The 24,772-nt window shown below is 36.9% G+C and overlaps 1 protein-coding gene across 2 annotated transcripts in view; it reads left to right on the forward strand.

Moving 5' to 3' along the window:
• Positions 1 to 24,772, forward strand: part of ATF6 (activating transcription factor 6) — a 209,592-nt gene that overhangs the window by 45,149 nt on the left and 139,671 nt on the right. For both annotated transcript variants that reach the window (XM_069094642.1, XM_069094643.1), the window contains exons 8-9: positions 8,939 to 9,124; positions 10,478 to 10,569. In XM_069094642.1, the coding sequence (XP_068950743.1) occupies positions 8,939 to 9,124; positions 10,478 to 10,569 (278 nt within the window). The remainder of the gene's footprint in view (positions 1 to 8,938; positions 9,125 to 10,477; positions 10,570 to 24,772) is intronic.

Below are 24,772 nucleotides of genomic sequence, written 5' to 3' on the forward strand. Positions count from 1 at the left end.
CTATTTTTATATCTTTGTAGGGATACATATGGATAGAAGAGCTAGGCTCCTTTGTGACCTTTTACAATGCCACCTTCACTGGAACTTTAAATATTTAACTTGAATGGACATTCTTGTGTTTCATTTTCCTTCGCTGAAATATTTGCTTAGAGAAGGACAGTGAGCAGAGTTCTTGTTTTATAGATTTCAAAGTGATCTTCTAATCTACCTTCCTCATTTTACACATGCAGTTACTAAGGTCCAGAGAGATTCATTGACTTCCCTAGTCATTGGTTGTAGTAGCTGGAACTTGAATCCGGGTTCCCTAATGACTTTGGTTTTCCATTTGGTCTTGGGTTTGGCACTTATATTTTAGTCTTATTTGTGTTTTTACTTCAGAAAAGTGGTGTACACTTGTTTTATCTGGTGTAGAAGAATAAATCTTCCCAAGTTCCCTTCTTAGTTTCTTTAATGACATATGAAAGAATGCTGCTGCTGTGTCTGAGACACTTGGGGGAATAGTTTCAGCATTGTAAGCTTGTTATGCTTGACACCAGAGAAATACCCTGAGAACTTGAGACACAAATGCTAGATGGAAGGAAACAAGCCCATATATGAGTCTTTTACTCCTTAAAGGCCATACTCATTGTGAATGTACAGTTTGTCAACTTGCAGAGACAGAGAGAATGTAAACATATGATAAACAACAAGAGAGAGAGAGCAATAGAATAACCAAAGAATAACTTAAACATGTTTTTTCTGTTAGTTTGAAACTTTAAAAATCATTGACACCTGAATTCTTACTACCTTTCTTAACATTCTGTAGGCTGTTATTACAGAACAAAACTGGTTTCATGCTGGTGATGCTTTGTATTTATGAACCAGGGAATATATTTCTCTTAGATAATTTGGATTCCTTCCTTTCACTGGCCTATTGGTGTGAAGTTGTGTCTCTCTCTGGCTCAACTTATGGTTTTTGGCCCAAATGAAAATGTGTTTCGTTTTGTGTTTCTGTGAGAGTAGGGACTGGGACACAAAATAAGAGATATTTTCCTCAGACCAATTTTGGATAAGCTTTTTCAGAGGAAAGTGATTAGGAAACTGACTTGAACTAATCAAACTACTAGAGTGGAAATCTCGAAAGAGAATTGATTACTGAGAGCCTTTTTTGAGAGTGTAATTCTCAGTCTTCCTCTATCTCTGTTCTTGAGAAGGAAACCCATAGGAAAACATCATATCCTCCAAGGTGTTTTGTGAGTATGAGGCATGATGAGAAATTGTGATTTCATGGCCACAAGGAATTCCAGAAACTTCCTTTACCCATGCAGATTGGCACTGTCTTGCTACAGTTTGTAGTCTTAGAGAGTTGCTTGAGTCACAGAGGGGTTAAATGACCTTCCAGGGTCACAGAGAGTCATTATGTGTCAGAGGTTGTCTATTTATAGCAGTAGAGACTTCAAAGTTTTTTCATAAATTAAAAAAAAATTCACATGATGGGTTCTAGTAATAGCTGTGGGTCTTTGTTAGTAAGGGAAGTGGTATATGTTAGAAGAAAGTATTCAGGGTTCTTGAGTTGAGAAGCTCATATTTAAATGACAATTTTGACGGATAACCCTGTGAGATGGTTCTGTCTTCTTATCTTCAGGGAAAAACACCTAACCATCAAAAGACACAGTTGAACATTTCATTGTAATCTCTTCACCATTTTTCATTCAACCACATTGTTGTTAGAAAATTTTTATATTGTACCTGAGGAGTCCTTCATGCTTTATATAAAAAAAAGCATCCTTTTAACATCAAAGACTTAGAGCTAGATGGCACCTGAAAAGAATGTCCCCCTTATTTTGCTGATGAAGAAACTGAGGCACAGAGAGATTACATGATTTTCTGCAGGTCATACAGGTATTTAATGGTAGCACTAGGACTTAAATACAGACTACTGTTCCCCAAATTGGATGCCCTTTGTACTCTATCATGCTGTATTGCTCTTAGCTCATATAACCCATATATGTTCACTGTGTAAATTATATTGATATGTTTTAAAACTGATAATAAACCATTTCTTTACATTTTTTTTGAGGAGTTTCTATAAAGGTTTTTTAACCTCTTAATTGTCTTTTCTGACTCATGTCTAAATTCTTCACATCCTTGTTTAACTAGTTTGGACAACTTTGTATATCGTGCTTGTCCTCTGGTTTTAAGTTGCTACTATACGTGTGTGTATAGTTGTGTGTGTGTGTGTGTGTGTGTGTGATGAGAAAAGTTAATGTCAGTAGTGACAGTGGAAGAAATAATATCCTGTGCATCCTTTGTATATCTGCCAATACCTATGTGTTTTCTTTTATTTTTTCCCCTCTGTTAATGAATCTGGTGATTTTGCATGTGCTGTGGTTTAACTTTTGACTTGGTTCCACAGTGATGGCTTTTATTTACTATTGAAATATCCCTCCTTGCCTTACTGTAATACCCTTGCTAATTTGCCATCTGGATAATTAGGTATTACTTTATAGTTGGTTAGTACTTTTGAGTTTGAACTCAGTAACATACCTTTCTCTAACCAATTGTGAACAGCAAAAGAAAATTTGCTGTGGACATAGTGGAACGAATGTAAAGTTTCTTACAACCAAGGCAAGTATTGACCAATATTTCCATATAGGGGGCTTAGTTTTAATTCTGGACCCTCGCTCCTGCTGGCAATTGAGTCTTTAGGGTGAGAGGTGAGAGCTTGTTATGTTTCTGTAGTCATTAAATACTACCTTTGTATAAAAATACAAAAGATGGCTTTAGCCTCCAGCCTAGTTTGTGTTAATATGCATACCATTATAGCAGTAACCACAGCAGGAATGCACTTGGTTTCTTAAAAACAGATAGCAAGAAAGGTGAATATGGGGCAGCCTGGCTGTAAATGTTTGAACTTTTTGGTTGGCAGTTTGAGATGGATGGAATTGATGTTTTTTGTTGTTGGATGGAACAAGCAGAAGTTTAAAGGAAAATGCATCAGCCTAGGGAATATTTATTAAGTTTACTATGTACAAAGCTCCATTAGCCAAATTGATTTTATACTGGCTTTCTTCACTTCTCCCCTGGCTGATGGAGGTTCATCATTTTCTGTTCTGGACTACAAGGACTGTGACCACTTTTACTTGCTGGGATAGGTATTTCCGACTGACTTGTGGTTCTCCTAAATAGTTAAAAGAGGAAGGGAATAGAAAAAAGACCATAGGTCAGGGCAGTAGAACCTCTTTAATCTTGCCCAAAGGAAATTTTGACCACCACTGTATTAGAAAATGCTATTTAATTAAAGGATGAGTAATTTTGCTCCCTGTGGAATTTTTCATGTTATGTATAATTTATTTGTAATCTGTGATAATACTGGTAATCATAGGTCCGGATGAAAAAAAGGTGATGGGTAAAATAAAAAAAAAATAATTTATGTCTCTTCAGGGATAGCGCCTTACATAACTAATTGTGCTCAGTTCATTGGTATGGAATTTGAGAGAGCCAGGTATTTCATCAGGAATAACTACGTCTGAGCTTATAACATAATACTGTAGTTGTCATTTGGGAGCTACTTTCTGAGCTTTTGACCCCTCTCTGGTGCAGGAGGTCTCAACACCAGAACAGCAGTGAGCACTGTTGTGATCAGCATCTTTATTGGAGCCATTTATATGCATTTTATTATTCTAAAATGTTCTGAGCAGAAAAATTAATATTTAGAAAGTCATGTATAAAGGGATATCATTGGGAAGCGTCAGAGGAGAATGCAGGTCAGTGACTGCAGTAAGAGGGTTATCGGTCCTGACTGCTCCCTGCAGTGGGTGATACTGCGCAGGTCATTCAGTCTCTGTTCACAAGTTTCCTTGTGTATAAAATGAGTTTATGCGACCTCCAAAGTCTTTTCAAGCTTTAAACCCAGAGTCCTTTTATTTCCTTCTAGCATCTCTTTCGTTCCTCTGGAGAAGTAGAAATTGACATAATTTCAAGGGACATTTCAGGTCCTACTTCTTATGAGAACCATTTTCTCATCCCCCACTCATCTGCTTACTCAAATCATATGGCACTTACTTGAATGCATAAGTGTGATATTCTCTCAGCAGGACGAAAGCTTGTGAGAAGGGACTAGTTTCTGAGTTGTCTTTGTATCCTGTTGTCTAGCACAGTGCCATGCACAGAGGTGATGCTTCATATATACTTGTTGAATTGAGTAGTTCAGTTTTCTAGAGGTCTTGCTTGTTCCTTAGGCTACTGTACTTTGTGAGCTGGGAACATATTTTATAAGAAATTGCATCTTGTAGTAGAAAAAGGTGATTTTAAGAGTCAGAAGAGTTGGGTTTTGGTCCTACTTCTTATAATAGTTGTGCAACCATGGGCAAGTCACTTAATCTCTATAGGGATCAGTTTCCTCAGCTGTAAAATTGAGACCATTTTTGTATCATCTACTTCATAGGGTTCTTTTGAGGAAAGTACTTTGTAAATCCTAAATGGTTGTATAAATTTGACTTACTGTCTTCCTGGTAAATCCTCTAGAGTTTTAATAAGATGCTTTTCACAGAGGAGAGACACAAATCAACACATTCTTTTGATGATACTTAATTCAAGGAAGGACAAAATAGTAACAATGAGGGAGACAAGGAAAGGCATCCCATGGGGAAGCTAGGGATTTTGTAAGGTGAAGGTTAGAAGGGAGTACATTTTAGTCATGAAGAGCAGTTTGTTTAAAGGCACTAAAGCTGTCTCTTCTATCCATATCGTCAGTTTATCTCACTTATGGCTCAGATGACTTTCAAAATCCTGTATTATAATTATACAGGGTCACATTCTTTAAACGCGAAGCAAGGTAATGCCCACTCCATAGTAAAAAGAGCACCATTTTTTTAAGCTGGGAACACTGTATACTTAGGGACTAACAGAAAGAGGAAGGCAGAGGCTTGTAAGTAAGAAAGACGAGAAGACATGGGAAGAGGGGATGAAGAGAGATGAAGAGGAAACAAAGAAGGGGAGGGGTAAAATTGGGACAAAAAGAGGGAATACTGAAACAATAGACATCCAGGATTATAAATGGATATTTGATGATGTACATAGCCAAGCACATCTTCAACTTAATGAGAACCGTGTCTACTCTTTCTTCTTAAATAGAAAGGTATACATCAGAACAGAAGACATGCTCTTTCAAAGGGATAAGAAAATCGAGTAGAGTGAGGGATTGTTTTTGCTTTGCCAAGTGAATGATAGCTCAGGCTATTAGTACTAAGGCTTTTTTGGTTAATTCTTGATTTGTGGAAAACTGCATTAAAAATAAACTTAGAAGTAGGGAAATTAAATTTTGATTGCCAAGAATAAAATTGAAAAAAAGAGAGGGATAGCAGAAATCCAAATTTTTCCAATGCGATTTAAATCTAATTATGAAACCTAAGATTACAACATTTGTTTAACAAGGCATGGCCAAAGCTTTAAAAGCATATGGTAATAAATATTTATTATTACATATGATTTTTTTTTAGGATTGTGAGGTTCAATCTCATCCTTCTGTTGCCATTGGCCAGTTATGATAGGAACATTTTTCAAGAATGCATTATGTTAATGTTTATTGTGGTTTATATATGGTATGCTTTAAGCAATTTAGTCAGCAAACATCTATTGAATGGATAAAATATTATAGCGCTATCTGTCTTCTCTGATTTAGAAGTAGTTTCAAATAAATTGAAAGTTCTTTGCTGAGGTCTAATCCAACTGTTCACAGCCAAACAAGCAAAAGAGACTGTTGATCTTTCTAATGATCAACTCTATCATCTCAAAAGATTTTGGGATAAAAGAATTAGGGCACAGAAGGATGTGAGGCATGCAGATAAACCTATGGTTACTAAGATTTAACATGACAAGCATCAATTTATAACATGAATATGAACTTTTTTTTTTTTAAAGCAATCGGGGTTAAGTAACTTGCTCAAGGTCACACGGCCAGTTATTTCTGGGTGTGGTGCTAAATATCTGCGCCTGGATTTGATCCCCAGGTCATCCCGACACTGGAGCTGGTGCTCTTACTCGCTGAGCCACCTGGCCGCCCCTGAGTATGAACTTCTAATAGTCATATTTGACTCTATCTTTAATATGTATTCATTTGTGCCTTTGAAGTACCACTCCTAGCAGTTACTGGTCCATTCTTCTGGTTTGACCCATAAGTATTTACCCACCCACAAAGATTTTTAATTAAAAAAAGAAATGGGAATATAGCTGGAATATTGATTGTTAAATTAATCCAACTTTTAAAAAGAAATAAACTGCTTATGAAAGTTCTTTTACTTAAACCTCTCATGGTCAAATAAATCCGCAGATGCTTGTTTAATAATGAAACACCACCTTTTACAGGGCTAATTTTAAACAGAGAATACTTTGCAGCTGTGTATGGTTTTTTTTTTAAGGGTTATGCCATGTGATGAGGTAAGTGGTTAGAGATGAGATGATTAGAAATTATAATTGACTTAGACTACCCCAGATGTACTAGCACTCTATAATACATTAATACTCTCTCTTGGTTTTAGATAGATATTATTTACCATATTGATGAAGTATCCATTTTTTTTTGAAGTATCCACTTTTTTGCTATCCTTTTTGGTGAGGGTTTTTTAAACATTGGTGGGTACTTTAGTTTTTCAAGAATAATTTCTGCAACAATTATTCTGCAATAATATGATTTGTTTTTAATGTGATCAGTAGTTTATAGTATTTCTAATATCTAAGCAATCCTTTATTCTTGGTATAAATTCAACCTGACCACAGTGTGTATAATCTTTTAAATATGATACCATAACCTATTTTCTTATATTATATTTAATATTTATATGTTGATATTAAGTAGAACTATTGGTCTATAGTTCACTTTATCTGTGTTGTCTCTTTATCATAAAAGAAATTGGGTAGAATTACTATTTCTCTTTTGCAAATAATGAAGTATTGGAATTAATTTTTCTTTTGTAGAATTCACTATAATTTTAAATTCATCTTGCTCTAAGGATTTTTTCATTTAGGAGTTCATTTATGGCTTGTTCAACATATTTTTCTGAGATTGGGTTATTTAAATTCTTTATTTCTGTTTGGTGAGAGTGCTCTGATTTTCTCACCCTTGTGTGCTTTCTGGCCTATTCAGTCATCCTGTCTTCCTCTGTTCCTTGATTAGAATAGTTACTATGAGGCTGTGTGGTGTTAATTGTAAATGTAGTAGACATTCAGTGAAGGGAGGGATCTGTGTGTGCTAGAATACTTGGGTAACACTAGGATTTATGTTGGAGCTTGAAGAATGAGTAGAGTTTGTATAGGCAGAAGGAAGAGTGGAAGGACATCCTAGGTGGGGGAAATATTAGTAAGGTACAGAGTGGAGAGTGGACCTGATATGTATGGAATATATTGGTGACCGAGTATTGGATGATAAATATTTGAAAGTGGGGGAGGAGAATAGATATTGCTGGATTTCAAAGGCTTTTAGAAGTTAAGGAGAGGAATTTGGTCTTGATGCAAAGACTTTCAGTGATATGAATTGAGAGGAAAGACTAAAACACTATTGGAGTAATCAAAATGTGAGGTTTTTAAGATGATGACATGTAGGAATGGAGCAAAAGGGTTATATCTGACAAACACGTCGAAGGAAGAAAACTTGGTGATTTCTAAATGTATTTTTTTTTTTAATGAATGGATTAGTTTATGACAGGGAAGGAAGAATCAGAGATGATGCTTGGGTTCCTGGCATGAAAGATTAAAAGACTGGTGACCTGGCACAGGCAGAAATAGCCTAGTGAAGGGGGGAAGGTGGTTTGTTTGTTTTTAATAGGAAGATGGTCGTTATAAGTTCAGTTTTGCATATGCAGAGTCTGAAGTGATGATGGGACATACAGATGAAGGAACCCAGTACAGCACTGAAAACACAGGCCTGGAGTATAGCTGAGAAGTCAGGATCAGAGACAGAAATCTGGGATTCATTCCTATAGAGGTGACTGTTTAAACCAGAGGTTCCCAAACTTATTTGACCTACTTCCCCCTTTAAAAAAAAATTATTATAAAAAAACAATTATTCAGCACCGCCCCCCCAGAAGTCTACTTTTTTTTAAACCTTTTAACTATTTAAAAAAAAAATTGTGTCATTTCAAATTACTGCTGCCCCTCTGGATCAGGCCAGTGCCCCCCAGGGGCGGTATTGCCCACTTTGGGAACCTGTAGTGTAAACCCTAATACTGAATGAATTCTCTGTGTGATTGAATGCATTAATATAAGTATGATCTAAATAGTAACTCATTTGTAGGGAAAACATCCATAGTTCTTAGGAGGTGAAAAGAAAAAGAAGAGCAATTGATTTAACTTTTGGTTTAAAAAAATAAGTTTTTCCCTCAAAGCACTTGTGCATTAATACAAAGGAGAGTTACCACTGTTGTATAGGAATCAAGAATCTTGTACATAGAATGAAAATTAATGAGAGAAAAGGGTTTTTTGGTATGTAAGACTTGTTTCATAATCACATATAAAAACATTTAAGCAAATTTGAAAAAAAAAGTTAAATGAAAAATAACTAACAAGCTTTCATTTCAGATAACTTTAATACATGAGGGGTCTATAATATTGTCAGTGTGAGTATTCTTACCATAACTTATTAGATGGTCTTTGAGAGTTGCTGTAGTCTAGAAATTAATCATTGTGCAGTGAATCTGGTAACAGGTCTCTGTGAATATAACTAGGTTGGTCTTTGGGTAAATATGTTCAGTCATTGGACCTTTACTCAAATCACCTCAACATTTTGCAAAGGACCCTAAATTACACTAAGATTAAAATAACTTTGATAATACAAGTAATTTATGATGGGGTTAGCAGAATGTAAAAGCACCAATAAACAGGGAATAACTTTCTAGGGTCATGAAAGATGAAATAGAGAAGATAGGTTTCAAATTTAATTATTTCTGTTTGTCCTTTTCCTTAGGTGACGGTCCTACGGAGACAACAGCGCATGATCAAAAATCGAGAGTCTGCCTGTCAGTCTCGCAAGAAGAAGAAAGAATATATGTTAGGTTTGGAGGCAAGGTTAAAAGTAGCCCTTTCAGAAAATGAGAGACTTAAAAAAGAGAATGGATCCCTGAAGCGGCAGCTGGATGAAGTAGTGTCAGAGGTCAGTGTTACTCAGTTCTGCAAATGTTTACCAAGTACTTCCAATGTACAGATCACTGTGCTGGGTGGGCATTGGAAATAGAAATGCAAAAAAAAAAAAAGAGTCCTTGCTTATGCTTATATTTGACTTTAGTATTGGGTTAAGAAGGTCTTAAGTGCCATTACTAGGTTTAAAACTATTCAAGAACTTAACTTCATAGTTAATATTACAATGGATGAAGTCGTACTGGGGAAATAGATTCAGAATACCTTTTCCAAAGTCAAGATAAAGCATTGAAAAGAAACCACTTTCAAATTCATATTTACAGCACATCTCATCACTTAATCATTGCCTTCCTTTTTGTTTTGATGAGGGCAATCATTTTGAGACTTTTTAGGTGACTGAGATATTCAAGTCATGTGTCCTCTCTTTGTTCCCTGGAAATTGTGGTTCTGTTTGTAAATGCTGGATTGAGACAATCAGATAGTGTCTAAATATTTTTCCTAATAGCACTCTGTATTCCTGAGCACTTGGGGAAACTTCCTGAAATTATTGTGAAGGGTGGAGGATAAGGAGAAACATCTGAAACATCTCAAAATTCTTTGGTGATGAGAAGAAAAAAAAATAGTGCAAGCTACTCACTTTTGAAAAGTGGCATTTATTTCATAGTGACTCATATTGTTCTCTTTACCTGCTTCTCTATTGATTGTCTCTCTGCCACATGGCAGTAATTTAAGGACTATATTCTTTAGAAAGAGACTTTTTCCCTGATCTTTTGGTTAATTTTTTTTTTTAAGTAAATCTTAGTTTATGTAGTTTAATAAAGGGGACAGCTTCATATATGGCTAACTCTTATCCAATTCTCATTGCCCACTTTTATGATTATATAGGACTTTTATTTTTCTTCCCTCCTGTTCCTTGGTTTTTATTCAGTCTAGAGCTTATCAACAGATATTCAAGGAAGAGGAAATGAAATTGAAATCTGCTAATTTTTCCCTTAACAGCTTGAGTTGAGTCCATATTTAAGCTTAGCAACTTTGGATGATCCCTCAACTTGGTGGTTGAAACTAATGACTAAAATGATATGTTTAGATTATCTCCATTTTGGCTATCCATTGCTATCTTTGTCTTTCATTCCAAGAAGGAATAAAGAATTTGATGAAGTCTCAGTATTATTTAAAACAATTTTGCAGATAACTACTCACCCGCTTGATGAGAGGGAATACATTTTTTGTGCTTGAATGCTAATATATTTTATCCCCGTATCCCTCATAGTGAGCTGGTAAATTGGTTGATATATACTGGTAAGTTCTTGGTATCTTTTTGTACGACTGATGCAAGGTTGATTGTGTGTAACGTAAACCTTCTTTGTAGAATCAGAAGCTCAAAGTCCCCAGTCCAAAACGGAGAGCTGTGTGTGTGATGGTGGTGCTGACATTCATAATGCTGAACTATGGCCCTATAAGGTAAACATTTAAATATTTGACTTGACTATTAAAAATGTACACAGAAACAAATTTATCATTGTCATTTTTAGAGATAATGTTTGTTGATCTATAATGGTATATATAAAAACTGTTGGTCAGCATTATGCCATTTGGATTAGATGAGGTTTAAATAAAAAAAGTGATGGGTAAAAGAGGCCCTTCATTTTTTTTTAACCATATAAAAAAAAAAGAATTCACTTAATGTGGGAGTTCTTGAGTTACCAGTGTGACTACTTTCTGTTCCATTATCTAATGGGTGGAGAACCTATGACTTGAGGCTATGTATGGCCTTCTAGGCCCTTGGGTGCAGGCTTTTGACTGAGTCCAAGTTTTATAGAACAAATCCTTTTATTAAGGAGATTTGTTCTTTGAAGTTTGGATTCATTCAGAGGGCTGTACTTGAGGACCTTGAGGTCCACTTGTGACCTTGAAGCCGCAGATTCTCCACCCCTGATATAACTTTATCAATGGAGGGATTCAGCATCATTGATACATCAGTCTTTTGGAATCGTGGATGGCCACTGCATTGATCATAATTCCTATAGCTTTTAAAGTTGCTTGTTTTTACATTATTGTTGTTATTGTATAAATTGTTCTTTTGGATCTGCTTATTTCTTTCCCAATTTTTAAAAGTTTTCAAAATTGTTTTTATGATGTTGATGATAAATGTATAAATTGTTCTGGTTCTGTGTACTTTGTTCACCATCAGTTTCACAAAAGTCTTTGCATGTCTCTGAAGTAATTATTTCACACAAATAAAGATAGATCTAAAAAATGGGAGAAATAGTCATTGTTCCTGCTGAGCCAATATAATAAAAATGGCAATTCCACCTAAATTAATTCATTTATTCAGTGCCATACCAATCAAACTATCAAAAAAATTACTTTATAGAGCTAGAAAAATCATAACAATTCATTGTTATGGAAGAACAAAAGGTCAAGAATATCAAAAGAATCAGTGGAAAAAATGCGAAGGAAGACAGCCTAGCAATACCAGATTCCAAACTATATTATAAAGCAGTAATTATGAAAACAATCTGGTAGTGATTAAACGAAGAATTAGAGTAGTAAATCAATGGAGTAGATTTGGCACACGATACACAGCAGCAAATGACCATGGTTTGATAGTGTTTGATAGTGTTGATAGTGTTTGATAAATCCAGGCAAATCTGTCCCTTGCTGCGGACCTGCTAGGTCCCACCCAGATGCTGCTGATGGTGCTTTGCTTCCCGGGTGCTTCTGTGACACTTTTTCCCGACCTGGGCTCACTTGGTGCTAGGTTGCCTGAGCCTACCATGAGATTCTTGGGTACTGGTTTCTGATAGTTGGCTCTTTACTGTAACTTAGGCTTAAGTTAGGCCTAGGCACAGAACAGAGAGGGTGCATCACACTGAGCTGCAGGGAGCTGATCAGACCCATTCTTTTATTTTTCCTTGTTTGGGGCTATTCAAGTGCTGAGCTGTCCTGCTTGGATGTTCATCTCACCCTGTCTCTTGCTGTACTTCAGGACTTTGGCTTCTCTTTGCCTATGCATATCTATAGTCCAACCCTGCAGCATCCTGGCATTCTTTTTGTGCAGCCCTGAGCTGGGTGGAGGAGCATGTAGTTGTTTCTCTTTCATTGTCTTTATTGTCGTTCCTTTTGGGTTCATTTTTAGAGCTTTTCTGGGATGATTCTAGGGCATCTGGACTCTAGGTTCCAAAATGTTGCCATCTTTCCACAGACCTCTAGTGGGTTTTATTTTGAGTGTTAAAAAAGTTCTTATGAGCCTGTTGGAGCTGTTTTTTTCTTTCCTGCCTGGCCTAACAGCCTTTACTGATTTACATGGGTATTTTAGGAGGCTTATACTTTTTACATATTACTTAATTATTGTTGTTGAATGGTGAGATTAAGTGAATAATCAACAACAATAATGACTCACATTTATGTTTCGTAATATTACATTTTAAAAAGTGCTTTTTATCACAACCACTCTGTGAGATAGGTAGTACAATTGCTGTTGTCCATGTTTTATCACTAAGGCTTAGTGAATTTGCCCATAGTCTCATAGCCAGTAAATTTCAGTGTTAGGCTGCACACCCAAATGTTTTGACTCAATATCTGATGTTCTTTCCATTATACAAGATGGCCAAATAGTCATTGTAATAAAAGAAAGAAAATTTTGAAATAAAAGGTTCATTGTGCTGTTTACTTATCACATTTTCTCCTTGCCTTTGGCCTTTTCATTGAGAATATTTGAAAGTCCTCTATTTCATTAAATGATCTTTTTTTTTTGCCTGTAGTATTATACTCAGTTTTGTTGGGTTCATTATTCTTGCTTGTAATTCTAGATTCTTTGCCTTCTGGAATACCACATTCTAAGACCTCTGTTTCTTTATTGTGGTGGCAGCTAAATCTTGTGTGATCATGACTATGGCTCTGCAGTAGTTGAATTCTTTCTTTCTGGCTGCTTACAGTGTTTCCTCTTTGACCTGGGAGTTCTGTATCTTGTCTATAATAATCCTGGGAGTTTTCATTTGGGGATTTTTTTTCAATAGGTTACAACTGTTTCTGTTTTCTCCTCTGGTTCTAAGATATCTAGGCAGTGTTCTTTTATAATTTTTGAAATAGGATATCTAAGATCCATTTTTGTTCATGCCTTTCAAGTTAGTCATTCTTTTCTTTTTTTGGAGGGGGGAAGGCAGGGCAAGTAAGTTTAAGTGACTTGCCCAAGGTCACATGGCTAGTAAGTGTGTCAAGTGTCTTAGGCCAGATTTGAACGCAGGTTCTCCTGACTCCAGGGTTGGTGCTCTATTCATTGCGCCACCTAGCCACCCCTAGTCTAGTGATTCTTAAATTATATCTCATTGACTGTTCTTCCAGATCAGTTGTTTTTCCTATGAGATATTTCATATTTTCTTCTGTTTTTCCAGTATTTTAACTTTATTGATGTTTCATTTATTATTTGTTGATGGGTGATTAGCTTTCATGTCACCAATATGTATTTTCAGAGAATTATTTTCTTCAGTTAGGCTTATACCTCTTTTATCAAGCTTTTAATTTTCCTTTTATATCTTTCTTGCATAGCTCTCATTTTTTTGAGCTCTTTTTTTCCCTCTACTGCTCTTATTTGGTTTTTAAAGATTTTTTAATTTATTTTGCTCTTTTAAACAATCTCTTTAGCTCCTTTAGGAATTCTTGTTAGGTTTATGTCCAGCCTGTATTTTTCTTTGAGATTTTGCTTATAGATTTTCTGGTTTTGTTTTTTGAACTTCCTCGTCACCAAAGTAGCTCTTTATGGTTGGGTTCTTTTTCTGTTTGCTCATTTTTCCAGTCTCCTTCTTGACTTTACGTTAATGTTGGGCTTTGCTCACTTCTGGGGGGCATGTCTGACCGGAGCTTCTGTCTTTTTGTGTCTCTCTGCTGCTCTCACAACTTGGTCTGGGACCCTGCATGTTTGCAAAGTCTCCAAAGTGGTATTATCTGGTTGAGTCTTTTGGCTTGCATGTGGTTGAGTTTTAATAAACTGTTGTGGAACTCAGTCACTATTAGACCACTGGGAGGTTCTGTGGGTTCAGAGAGACTGAACTGCTAACTCCTCTTCGGTCTTGCTCTCCTTTGCCCTGGTTAATCCATTGCAGGTTTATGTGCTCAACTAAAGTCTAGAACTGAGTTGCTACTTTTCCTCTGGGCTAAGAACCTCATAACAAAGTTTCTGGAACTTGTTCTGTGCTCAGTATTCAGCTAAGATCTCTCACTCACAGCCATTCCTCTCTGCCATGGATCTGTGACCTGGAACTGGGTAATATATGATAGAGCTAGCTACCAGATGATACTTGTTCCTACATCCATTGCTGGCTCGGGGATTCCCTGAGATCTCTTTTTGGCTCCTGCTTTCTGCTTTAGTACAGTGTCTCAGCCCCATTTCCATGGCACTGGAATGTTCTTCTTCCCTCTTGCTGCTGCTACTCCTGGCCTGCTCCTGTCCCAGCATTCTGTAGGCCTTTTTGTCTTTCTAAGCTGCCCTGTACTGGAAAAATGACTGTGACTTTTTTCTTGGCTTTCCCAATCAGAATTTCATCTGACTTTTTTCTAGGTTTTTGTGGATTAGGTATATTGTGTGTATTAGGAAAAAATGTTTCTTCTCACTCTGCCCTCTTGACTCCACCTCAATGTGATATTTATAAAATACTTTATCCTCAAATAATATAGTATAAACTCTTTTAAAATTAATTTTGAAAATGTTTACTTTTGTTGATTGAAGAAATATTTGCGTGGTGCTTCTGCAAATATAATCCACTTTTTAATTATCTGTGAGAGACAGTGATGGATGATTTCTGGTCTCTTAAGTGCCATTGTTTCCTCCTTTGCATGCTGTGTTTGTACTCAGTCCTTTCCTACTGAGACAAATGAAAACCCCAAGAGACAGAGTTTCTGGGTAATTACTTTATTATGTGGAATCATCAGTTACAACAAATGCAGAAGTTTTGAATGCTGTGGATAGGTTCACTTACCTTGGTAGTATACTTTCTGAGGATGTACACATTGATAATGAGGTTGATACACGAATTACCAGAGCTAGCTCAGTGTTTGGGAAGCTCTGAAGGAAAGTATAGGAGAGAAGAGATATTAGACTGACAACCAAACTAAAGGTCTACAGAGCCATTGTGCTGACCTCATTGCTGTATGCCTGTGAAAACTGGACAGCCTACCAGCAACATGCCAGGAAAGTGAATTACTTCCACGTGAATTGTCTTAGGAAGATTCCGAAGGCCACCTGGCAGGATAAGGTACCAGACACTGGTGTCCTTACTCGAACTAAACTGCCAAGCATTCAAACTCTGCTTCAGAGAGCGCAACTTTGATGGGCTGGCCACATTGTTCGAATGCAAAATGTATACTTGCCAAAAAGACTGTTTCATGGAGAACTCACACGGGGCAAGAGTTCACATGGTGGTCAGAAGAAGTGATACAAGGACACTGTCAAGGTGTCTCTGAAGAACTTTGGAATTGGTTGTGTGACATGGGAGACAGTGGCACAGGACTGCTCAGCATGTCGTGCCCACATCAGAGAAGGTGCTGTGCTCTATGAGCAAATCAGAATTGAAACAGTCCAAAGGAAACACAGGATGCACAAATTTGGAGAATCCACCCTAAATGTTCACATGGACTATTTGTGCCCGACCTGTGGTAGAGCATTCCGAGCCCTTTGGTCTGATCAGCCAGTCAGACACATTGAAACTTGACGTTAGCAGAGTGATATCATTTTGGTCCTGTTCTAGAATGAGGGACATCAAACAACCAACTAGACTAAATGGCAATCAATAAATTGATGGTCAGTGGTTTCTCTTGGTAACCAAAGATACCAGAGGAGACCATGATGTGCCTTAAATACCTTCTGAAAGGGAGTTCCCCTGACAGATGAAACTCAACCCTGATTTGTGGACATTTAACGAGGAGATAGGCAAAAAGTCTTCAGCTTCTCCTGCTGAGAATGTGGCTTGCTTTTGAGATTTAGCATCTGAGCAGCTTCTAAGCATCTGAGCAAGGGGAAGCCATCTCCACTTGTACCTCTCTAGTTAGTTTTCTCCTTCATGAACTGAATTGCCCTGAACTTTAATGGAGAGGATCAAGGACCCCAAATTCCCCCTTCAGGCTAAAGCTTTCTCAAACTGAATTCTTTTTATACTTTAAACAGAAATTAGGTATCCCAGTTGGGTGGGGTCCTGCCCAACTAATGAGCATTTGCTTAGATTGTTAGCAACAAATCTCATCACTCAGTCATGCCGTTCAGAGATTGACCTTTTCATGAGTTGAGTTTTAATAGAAACGAAGGGGAAAGGGTAGATGATAAATTAATAATTAGTTAGTAATATAATAGTACAATATTAATTTCTCCCACCTCTATACCTGATTTCTTTTCAGATGTTAAACTTGGGTGAAGGAGAGAGAGTTATACTACTAAAGGATTAGTTAGTTCATAGCTTCCTTATAAGACCATTTATAAATAAAAGGAGGTAACAAAGGAACTTATGGCATTGGGTTGGTGTTGTCTGGAAGTGGTTAGAAGAAAAAAGTCTTCATTCCAACATTTCCTAAGCTTGTTAGCTTCTCATTATTGTGCATGAAAAATTCCAATTCCTTATTCTAAGATGAGCCTGTCTTCAAAAATCTGGCTTTAATTTTTTTCATTTAATCACCGAACACATTTTGCTGTATGATGTCACTGCTGGCTCTAGCTCACAAGTATAACTTAAATGTCAGAATTCAAACCACCAAACATTCTGGGTTTTGTTCAGCTAGATTTGCAAATGAAATCCAGTTCAATTCTTGGCTAAAAACGCTTTCCACATTTATCAAACTGACAAATAAGCTGAAGAAATAGAATACAACTAAATACCAGGTGTTATTGAGTGTTGGGAGACCCAGAGAGATAGCATAGACAAAGCCAATGCTGTTCCTTTTTCCCCAATAGTCCAATTTATTCATGTGTCTGAACAAATGTTTGCATAGTCATTGGTTCTCCCTTTGGCTTCTTTGGATTTCATCCTTGGTTTAAAGAGATGGCACGCATGTGAGCCAGCACCAAACTGGATTGGGGGGGAGGGGATGTGGAAAATACTTTTAATGATCCTCTAGCGTTGGCATTTAGATTGGAATTGGGAGGTTTTAAAGGGCAGCCTCAGAAATTTTAAACTGTAGCCTTTGGCTGCCCTTTCTTCTAGACTCAAGATACTCCAATGGAGAGACAGACAATGGGTATATCATAGTTAAAACACCACACTGAGGGTCAAGAAACCTGCCTCTACCAGGTAATAAGTATCACTTTCTGCCTAACCTTGAATATTGCTTAATCTCTCAGTGACTTTTCCTGGAGTTAATATAAGTGACTTCTGTTGCTTTTTATCTTACAGGAATATAGTAAAGATTAGTAAAACAATAGGCCAATGAGAAAACTATTCCTAGAATTTCATCTCATAAGATGAATCCTTCAGGTCAGTAATGCTAGTTATAATATGAAAGCAAAATGGATGGATAACCTTTGTGGAAGAAGTAGATTACTTATTAAAACAATCATATCTAAAGCTAAATAAGTGTTAGTTGATAGTACCTAATAGCCATCATACCAGGAGTTTGTGGTGGTTACTTAAGGGAGTTTCTCTGGGAAGCAACAAAGGATTGTAATTTCATTTGAGAACTATAACCCTGTTTTTGATGTGTGTGTGTGTGTGTGTGTGTACATATATACATATGTATGTATATGGTTACAAAGAAACACAATTGAAATGACTGAATAACCACAAAAATGGCACACCCAGTTAAGATATTCAATAGGCAAGGCAGTTGGAGTTGTGGAACTGGAGGTTGTGTGTGTGTATACATACATCTATTTTATATATACAGATTGCATATATATATTTCATATATATAAAGTTTTGTGTTTGTGTGAGTAGGTACGTATGTATGTTTGCATGGGGCCTGGGGTGTAGGGTGTCTGTGATAGAGGCTTCTCTTGAGGGTTTTAAGAAACATTGCAATTTGGGTATGTCTCTACGGGTGGCAGATAACCGAGCACATGGTCTTTCTAGTCTTTATAGGTTAGAATGTAGTGAAAGAAGAGGATTGTGAGCTTTGTGTTAACTAGAATTGAAATGGTGTTCTTCTTCATTGCCTTTTTTCTGTTTTTTTTTTTTTTCTGCTGGATCTTGGTTCTTATCTTTTCTCTCTTTCCTTTTAATCCATTCCATCACGCCCCAAATTGAAGTGTGTTTTGCTTGTGGCTATTTTTTTCCCCAACTCTTTCCTTTCTTTGTTCCTGCCAGTTTTCTTGTTCAATTTAATAAGTATTTCTACACCAGATTTTGTGTGTGTGTGTGCTGAATCCTGTTTTGTCTGGTTAAGATAAAGGTGAAAGTTATGTGATGCCTTTTTCATCTATTTTTATATGCTCTTCTTGTGTACTCCAGGTAGCAGAAATAGTAACTTCTATTCTATTCTTTCCTAATATATACTCCTTTTCCTTTCTTTTTCGAAATTTCCTCACTTAAGACCTTCAAAACAGAACAAACTTCCCTCAGGTCTTCTGTTTCTCTTCTTTGATTCCTTTGGTTACTTTTGAAGACATTAAGATTCTGAAGGGATATTTACTTGTTTTTTTACTTTTCTTTTACTTGGTTACTTTGTTTCTACCTCTTTAGTATTATATTTCTGTCTTGCAACATAAGTAATTCTTGGTTGTAAACCTTTATCTTTTGTCTTTTAGATTTCAAATTACACCCCTCCACTTTTGTAGTAGTTGCTGTGGTCCTGATTGGTTCCTTGATATTTTAATTTTCTTTTTGACTTGCATAATTTTTTCTTTGGCCCAGATTCCCAGAATTGAACCTATGACATTCCTGGGTCTTCTCATTTTGGGGTTTGCTTTCAGTAGGCGACAAGTAGATTCTTTCTGTTTTTCCTCTTTGCCCTCTGGTTCTAGTAGATCTGGGCAGTTTTCATTTGTGATTCCATGAAATGAGAGAGCTAAGCTTTTTGTTTTGTCATCTTCTTTAGGGAGTCTGATGATTCTTAAATTATCTCTTTTTGACTTGTTTTTGATAGTAGAAACCTTCAATTTGTAAAAAAAATCTTGTGTTTTTATTCTAATATTTGTTTTATAGCATCATGGAGTTCCTTTTGCTCTAGTCTAATCTTCACAGAGTCCATAAATTGGCAAAGGTTTTTCATCTTCTCTTTCAGGCTATTTATTCTTTGAATTCCAGAGCTCTTTTTAACTTAAAATTTCATTTTTAGTATCTTAATTTCTTCCAAGTATTCTTATAGCCCTCTTCTGAGGCTCTGCATGAAGTGGATTCAGTTACTCTAATCTTCTGGTCATATTTCTCAGGCATCTTTTGATCTATAGTATTCCTCCATAGTGTTAACCTTCTTTTGTTTAGTTATAACTTTAAATTCATTTTCTAATTCGAACTTCTGTACCAGGGATCATGTGATCAGTTCTTGTTTGGCTCTGATCTCAGATTCCTGGGTTTCTGCCACTGGCTTACAACTGTTCCCTGATTTGCCTGCCTTTATACAGGAGGCAGGTTTCAGGATCCCTCCCTCTTCCCTAATTATTTTGGTTCATAGTACTGAAGACTTTCTGCTCTCCTGAGGTGTCATAGTCCCATTGTGCTGTCTCCTGGCTTTGCTTCTGAAGTCTGAACACGTCACCTGTTTTTAACCCTCCCTAGAGCTTTGGCATCTGAACACTTCCAGGCTTCCTGTTCCCCAGGAGAAGAGTGCTGCAAGCTTCAGGTGACCCTGCAGTATTTCTGGTCAGAGTGCTGGCAGGCTTCTGACATTTTTGCCTATTCTATGCTAGCTTCCTTGGTGGAAACCCTTGCTCAGTGCCTGCAGGATTCTCAGAGCTGAATGAAGGAGTTTACTATTGTGTCTCCTTGGATTTCTTGACCAATATTTGACCTGGTGCCCTTTTTAAAGGTCTTTGATGGAATATATGTTAAGAGAGTCGTGAGTTCCTTTACCAGCTATTACACTCCATCTTACCATTTCCAGCTTACCTGGAAGTCCTTTATTCAGTTTCACCTAGGATTCCTAGACAAAGGAAATATTCTGATATTTTCTTACAGTCATAAAATTGTAGCATCTATCATGAATTAATCAGTTAACTCTGAGGCCCCTAGTTTATTGAATATTTTATTCATCAAATATATTTATGAAACATTGCTTAATAAATTATTAATGGAATATTTTTTGCTAAATATTAAATGAATAAACTTATTTCCAATCTTTTTATCATATTGTTTCATCTTTTAGGCTTAAATAAACCTCAGTTTTATTGGCTATACAATTTGTTGTTTTTTTTTGGAGGGCAATTGGGGTTAAGCGACTTGCCCATGGTCACGCAGCTAGTAAGTGTTAAGTGTTGGAGGCTGGATTTGAACTCAGGTCCTCCAGATTCCAGGGCTGGTGTTCACTGCACCACCTAGCTGCCCCGACTATACAATTTATTAACAGTGTAATGAATAATAAAACAAAATCTCCAGTCTCGGAGCGCAGCTGACTATCGAACATCTTGAACTGGATGTACAGTTGTCATTGCTGTTGTTTAGTAGTTTCAGTTGTGTCTGAAGGGCTCTTTGTCACCCCATTTGGGCTTTTCTTGGCAGAAACACTGAAGTGGTTTGTCATTTCCTTTTCCATCTCATTTAACAGATGAGGAAACTGAGGCAAACAGGGTGAAGTGACTTGCCCAGGGTCACACAGCTAGAAAGTGTATGAAGGCAGATTTGAGTCTTCCTGTCTCCAGGCCTAGCACTCTATCCATTGTGCCACTAGCTTCCCTGTAGATGTGCCATAGACATCTTAAACTCACTATGTTTAATCCTGGATTCATTATCTTTCTTCCCTCTTTTTAACTTCCCTATTACTGTGGAGGGCAGCAGTATCTTCCTGGTCACTCAAGTTTGCAACCTAGGTATCCTACTTGACCCTTCATTCTCAGCCCCCCATTAGTAAGGTATTGCCAAGCCTGTTGATTTTTGACATTTCTCTTCCTCCTTTCTCTGATATTGCCACCATGCTGGTGCCGACCTTCATCTCCTCACATCTGGACAATTGCAGTGCCCTGCAACAAGTGTCTCCTCACTCCAGCTGATTCTCCATCCACGAAAGTGATTTTCCTAAAGTATTGATCTTACCAGGTCACCCCCCATATAACACATTCCAGTGATTTCTGGTATCAAATAGAAAAGCCTGTATTTGCCTATAAACTGACTTACCTCTTAATCCCCTCTGTATAAACTGAGATCCAGTGACACTGACCTGGCAGTTCCTCACACCTGATATTCCATCTTCTGATTTAGGGGCATTTTCCTATTCCTGGAGTGCTTTGTCTTTTTTTTTTTTTTGGACAGGGTGGAGGTAGGGGGGAGAGCAGGGCAGTTGGGGTTAAGTGACTTGCCCAAGGTCACATGGCTAGTAAGTGTTAAGTGCCTGAGGCTGAATTTGAATTCAGGTCCTCCTGACTCCAGGGCCAGTGCTCTATTCACTGTGCCACCTATCCGCCCCTGTCTTCTAACTTTCAGGACTTCCTTCAAATACCAGCTAAAATTATAGCTTCTACAAGAAACCTTTCCTGATTCCTCTTAATTCTAGTTCTTTCTCTCTTCATTATCTCCTGTGTATCAGTTATACAGGGTGTCCCAAAAGTTAGAATGCAGATTAAAGCTTAAAAATGCACAGAGACTTTTGAGGCAGCCTGTTTGTCTTGTTTGTATATAGTTATTTGCATGTTCTCTCCCACATGAGACTGAACTCCTTGAGAGGAGAGACTGTCTTTTCCCTTTCTTTATATCCCAAGAGCTTTGCACAGTGCCTGGCCCAGAGTAGGTGCTGAAATAAATGCTTGGTAACTTGCTATTATAACCTTCTTACTTACTGCTTTGTGTCGGTCTTTAAGTTTGGAATTAGTATAATCTAAGTGCTAATTCTGTCATAAAAGAACTGAGTTGGTAGGTAGAGAACAGATTGGGATTAATGTCATTTTTGTTCAACAACTTGATATGAAGCCTCAGTATATGAAATCATATTTGAAATTTAAAAGGCCTACAAATAGTAATCTAAAACTGTTGTTGGCCTTTAAAATTATATAAGTGGAGAGGAAAAGAAAAGTAGCAACCACTGTGGCACCTTTTCCAAGGAATTTTTTGAAATCGAAGTCACCTGTGTCTTATTAAGTATTTTGCTGCCTGTTGGCCGAAAACATGAACTAAGACCTCTATCTATAGTCATTTTACTCACTATAGAAGAGTTTGCATATTTGTTAACAAAGCTATTATTTGTGATCGTGGTGATATAATTACTTGTACGACATGAACTTGCATCTTTTAGAATGATTATAGAGAAACACAGAAAAGCTCATGGATAGTATAGTGGATTTACTCCAGCTTGAAATCAGGAAACTTGGATTGGACTCCTGCCCTGCTTTTTTACTGGCTGTCTGATCATGAACAAATCATTTAACTCCTCAGAGCTTCGTTTTCCTTAGCAGTAAAATACAGATAAAAATGCTTGTGCTTCTTGCTTCACAGGGTGGTCACAAGGAAAATGCTTAGTAACACCATATGTTAATGTGAGTTAATATTGCAAATGTTCATCCCTAGTCGCCTGGCTACTTGGTGACAGATTCTTTAGTTATGGCAACTCATGAAGTAAAGAAATACAAAATGGCCCTTCTACTTTTGTAGTCTGAGAAGATCAGAAAAGAGTTTGGCATTGCTAAGAATAAGACAGTTTTTGGACCATTTATAAACGTTAACTTGTCTGTGGGTATTCTAAATATGATATCCTTATGTAGTAATCCTAATGGCTCATAGGTTCTCTCTTCGAAGAAGTTGGAGAGTTGGTTTTATTGTATATTGAAAGGCAGTAAGAAAACATTTCATGGAATTTGTATTCAGCTTGTGTTCAGAAATAAGTTTACAAAAAGTAATTACAAGAAGACCACCATAAAAATAATTGAAGTTCATACAGTAACATCTGTTGGAGAGAAAGAAAAGGCAGATAAACTCTATAACGAATTCATAAGATTCTCCAGATTAAATCAATATGCACAGCATACATGGCATGGTATCAACGGTGATTATAATAATCTCATACAGAAGCTTAACTGATGAAAATCAGTTACTATAATGAGGAGATCAGAAAACATGACAGTGATACAGTCAGGAAACACTTTACTTGCCAAGCCTTTAGTGAAGAGAATAGCAGTAGGTAGTGGCCAGTGAAACCAGTTTAAAGAAAACTTCTGGAGAGACTTAACCAAAATCGAATCATGCTGTAGTCATTTCAGGATGAAATTGGAAGGGAAATGAAAAGAAAAGAAAGATGGAAATGATCTACAGAGATTTTTGGCACAAGAGACAGTGGACGCACCACATTTGTACTCCTATTCTCACAGTCCCAGTTGTTTTTACCAGTGAGGTTTAAATGGATGGAAAAAACATTTGGATTGGATCAGATGTACTCAGATAAGGTCTAAACCTCAGGTGCCAAACTTTAAGGAAATTGAGAAATGGAGTCTCCGGGTATCCGAAGAAGAAAAAATTTAACAGAAGTGTGAAAAGATCTTGGACCTTATTATTGCTCTTTCCCCCCGCCCCCCCAAAAAGATGACCAAGAGAACATCAGTAACTATTGAACCATATTCCTACTTTCCTTTCTATGAAAATTATTTTGAGAGGCTGTGTTGCATTAAACCATCCTCTAGGACAGAAAGATGTTTCTAGCCCAAATTATAACTCACATGGACTGTGTGACAGTGGGTTAGTCACTTAACTTCTCAGTGCCTCATTTTAAGTTCCAGAGCAGATATTGATCTGCTTTGGTAGAAGGAGTTTTCTCATTACGAGTTTCCTATACTATTGATGTCAAAGGTCTAGTTCCAAAAGTAAATTTTTATAAGCATAAGTTATACATAAATTGAGGGCATTTTTGATAAGGACATATAAGAAGAGAATAGGTAGGTTTTCCCAAACAGCATTCTGCAATGGACCACATTTTTATCATACTGCCTAATGAACCATACAGAGGATACAAGATCCCACTGTACTTAATTTTTGAGTATAAAAAAGTTTTGACTTAGCCAAAACAAAATGCTACCTTAAAGTCTTTCTAACAAGGCATAAAACAGGGAGACATATATTTGCTAGAGGTGTTTGCCACCATTATGGAAAAGATCGAGGTCAGAGTACAAGTGGAAGGATTCCCTAGCAATAACAAGGTCTGTAGATGATATTGTGCTTATTATATCAAGCCAAAACATTGTAGAGCCTCCTGCATCAGAGACATAGTCACTCTAAAGAGTTTATTTATGAAGGGAAAACACAAGTGAAGAATACCAGTTTTTTAAGATATGTAGTTGAGGAGTAGAGTTCATTGATGAGTGGATATCCTCTGTGTATGTGCATGTGTGTACCAACTGTTGTTGGCTTTTAAAATTTTATAAGTGAAAAGGAAAAGAAAAGCAGCAACTATTATGGCACCTTTTTCTAAGGAATTTTTCAAAATTAAAGTTACCTGCATTTGTTAGTGTTTTGTTGCCTCTTGGCCCAAAACATGAATTAAGGCCTCCATCTATAATCATTTTCACTATATGCACACGTGTGTGTGTGTGTGTGTGTGTGTGTGTGTGTAGATA

Source organism: Petaurus breviceps, unplaced genomic scaffold (genome assembly GCF_028583685.1).
Source record: "Petaurus breviceps papuanus isolate PSGF00001 unplaced genomic scaffold, PetGlider_PUasm1.0 220, whole genome shotgun sequence".
Classification (NCBI taxonomy): Eukaryota; Metazoa; Chordata; class Mammalia; order Diprotodontia; family Petauridae; genus Petaurus; species Petaurus breviceps.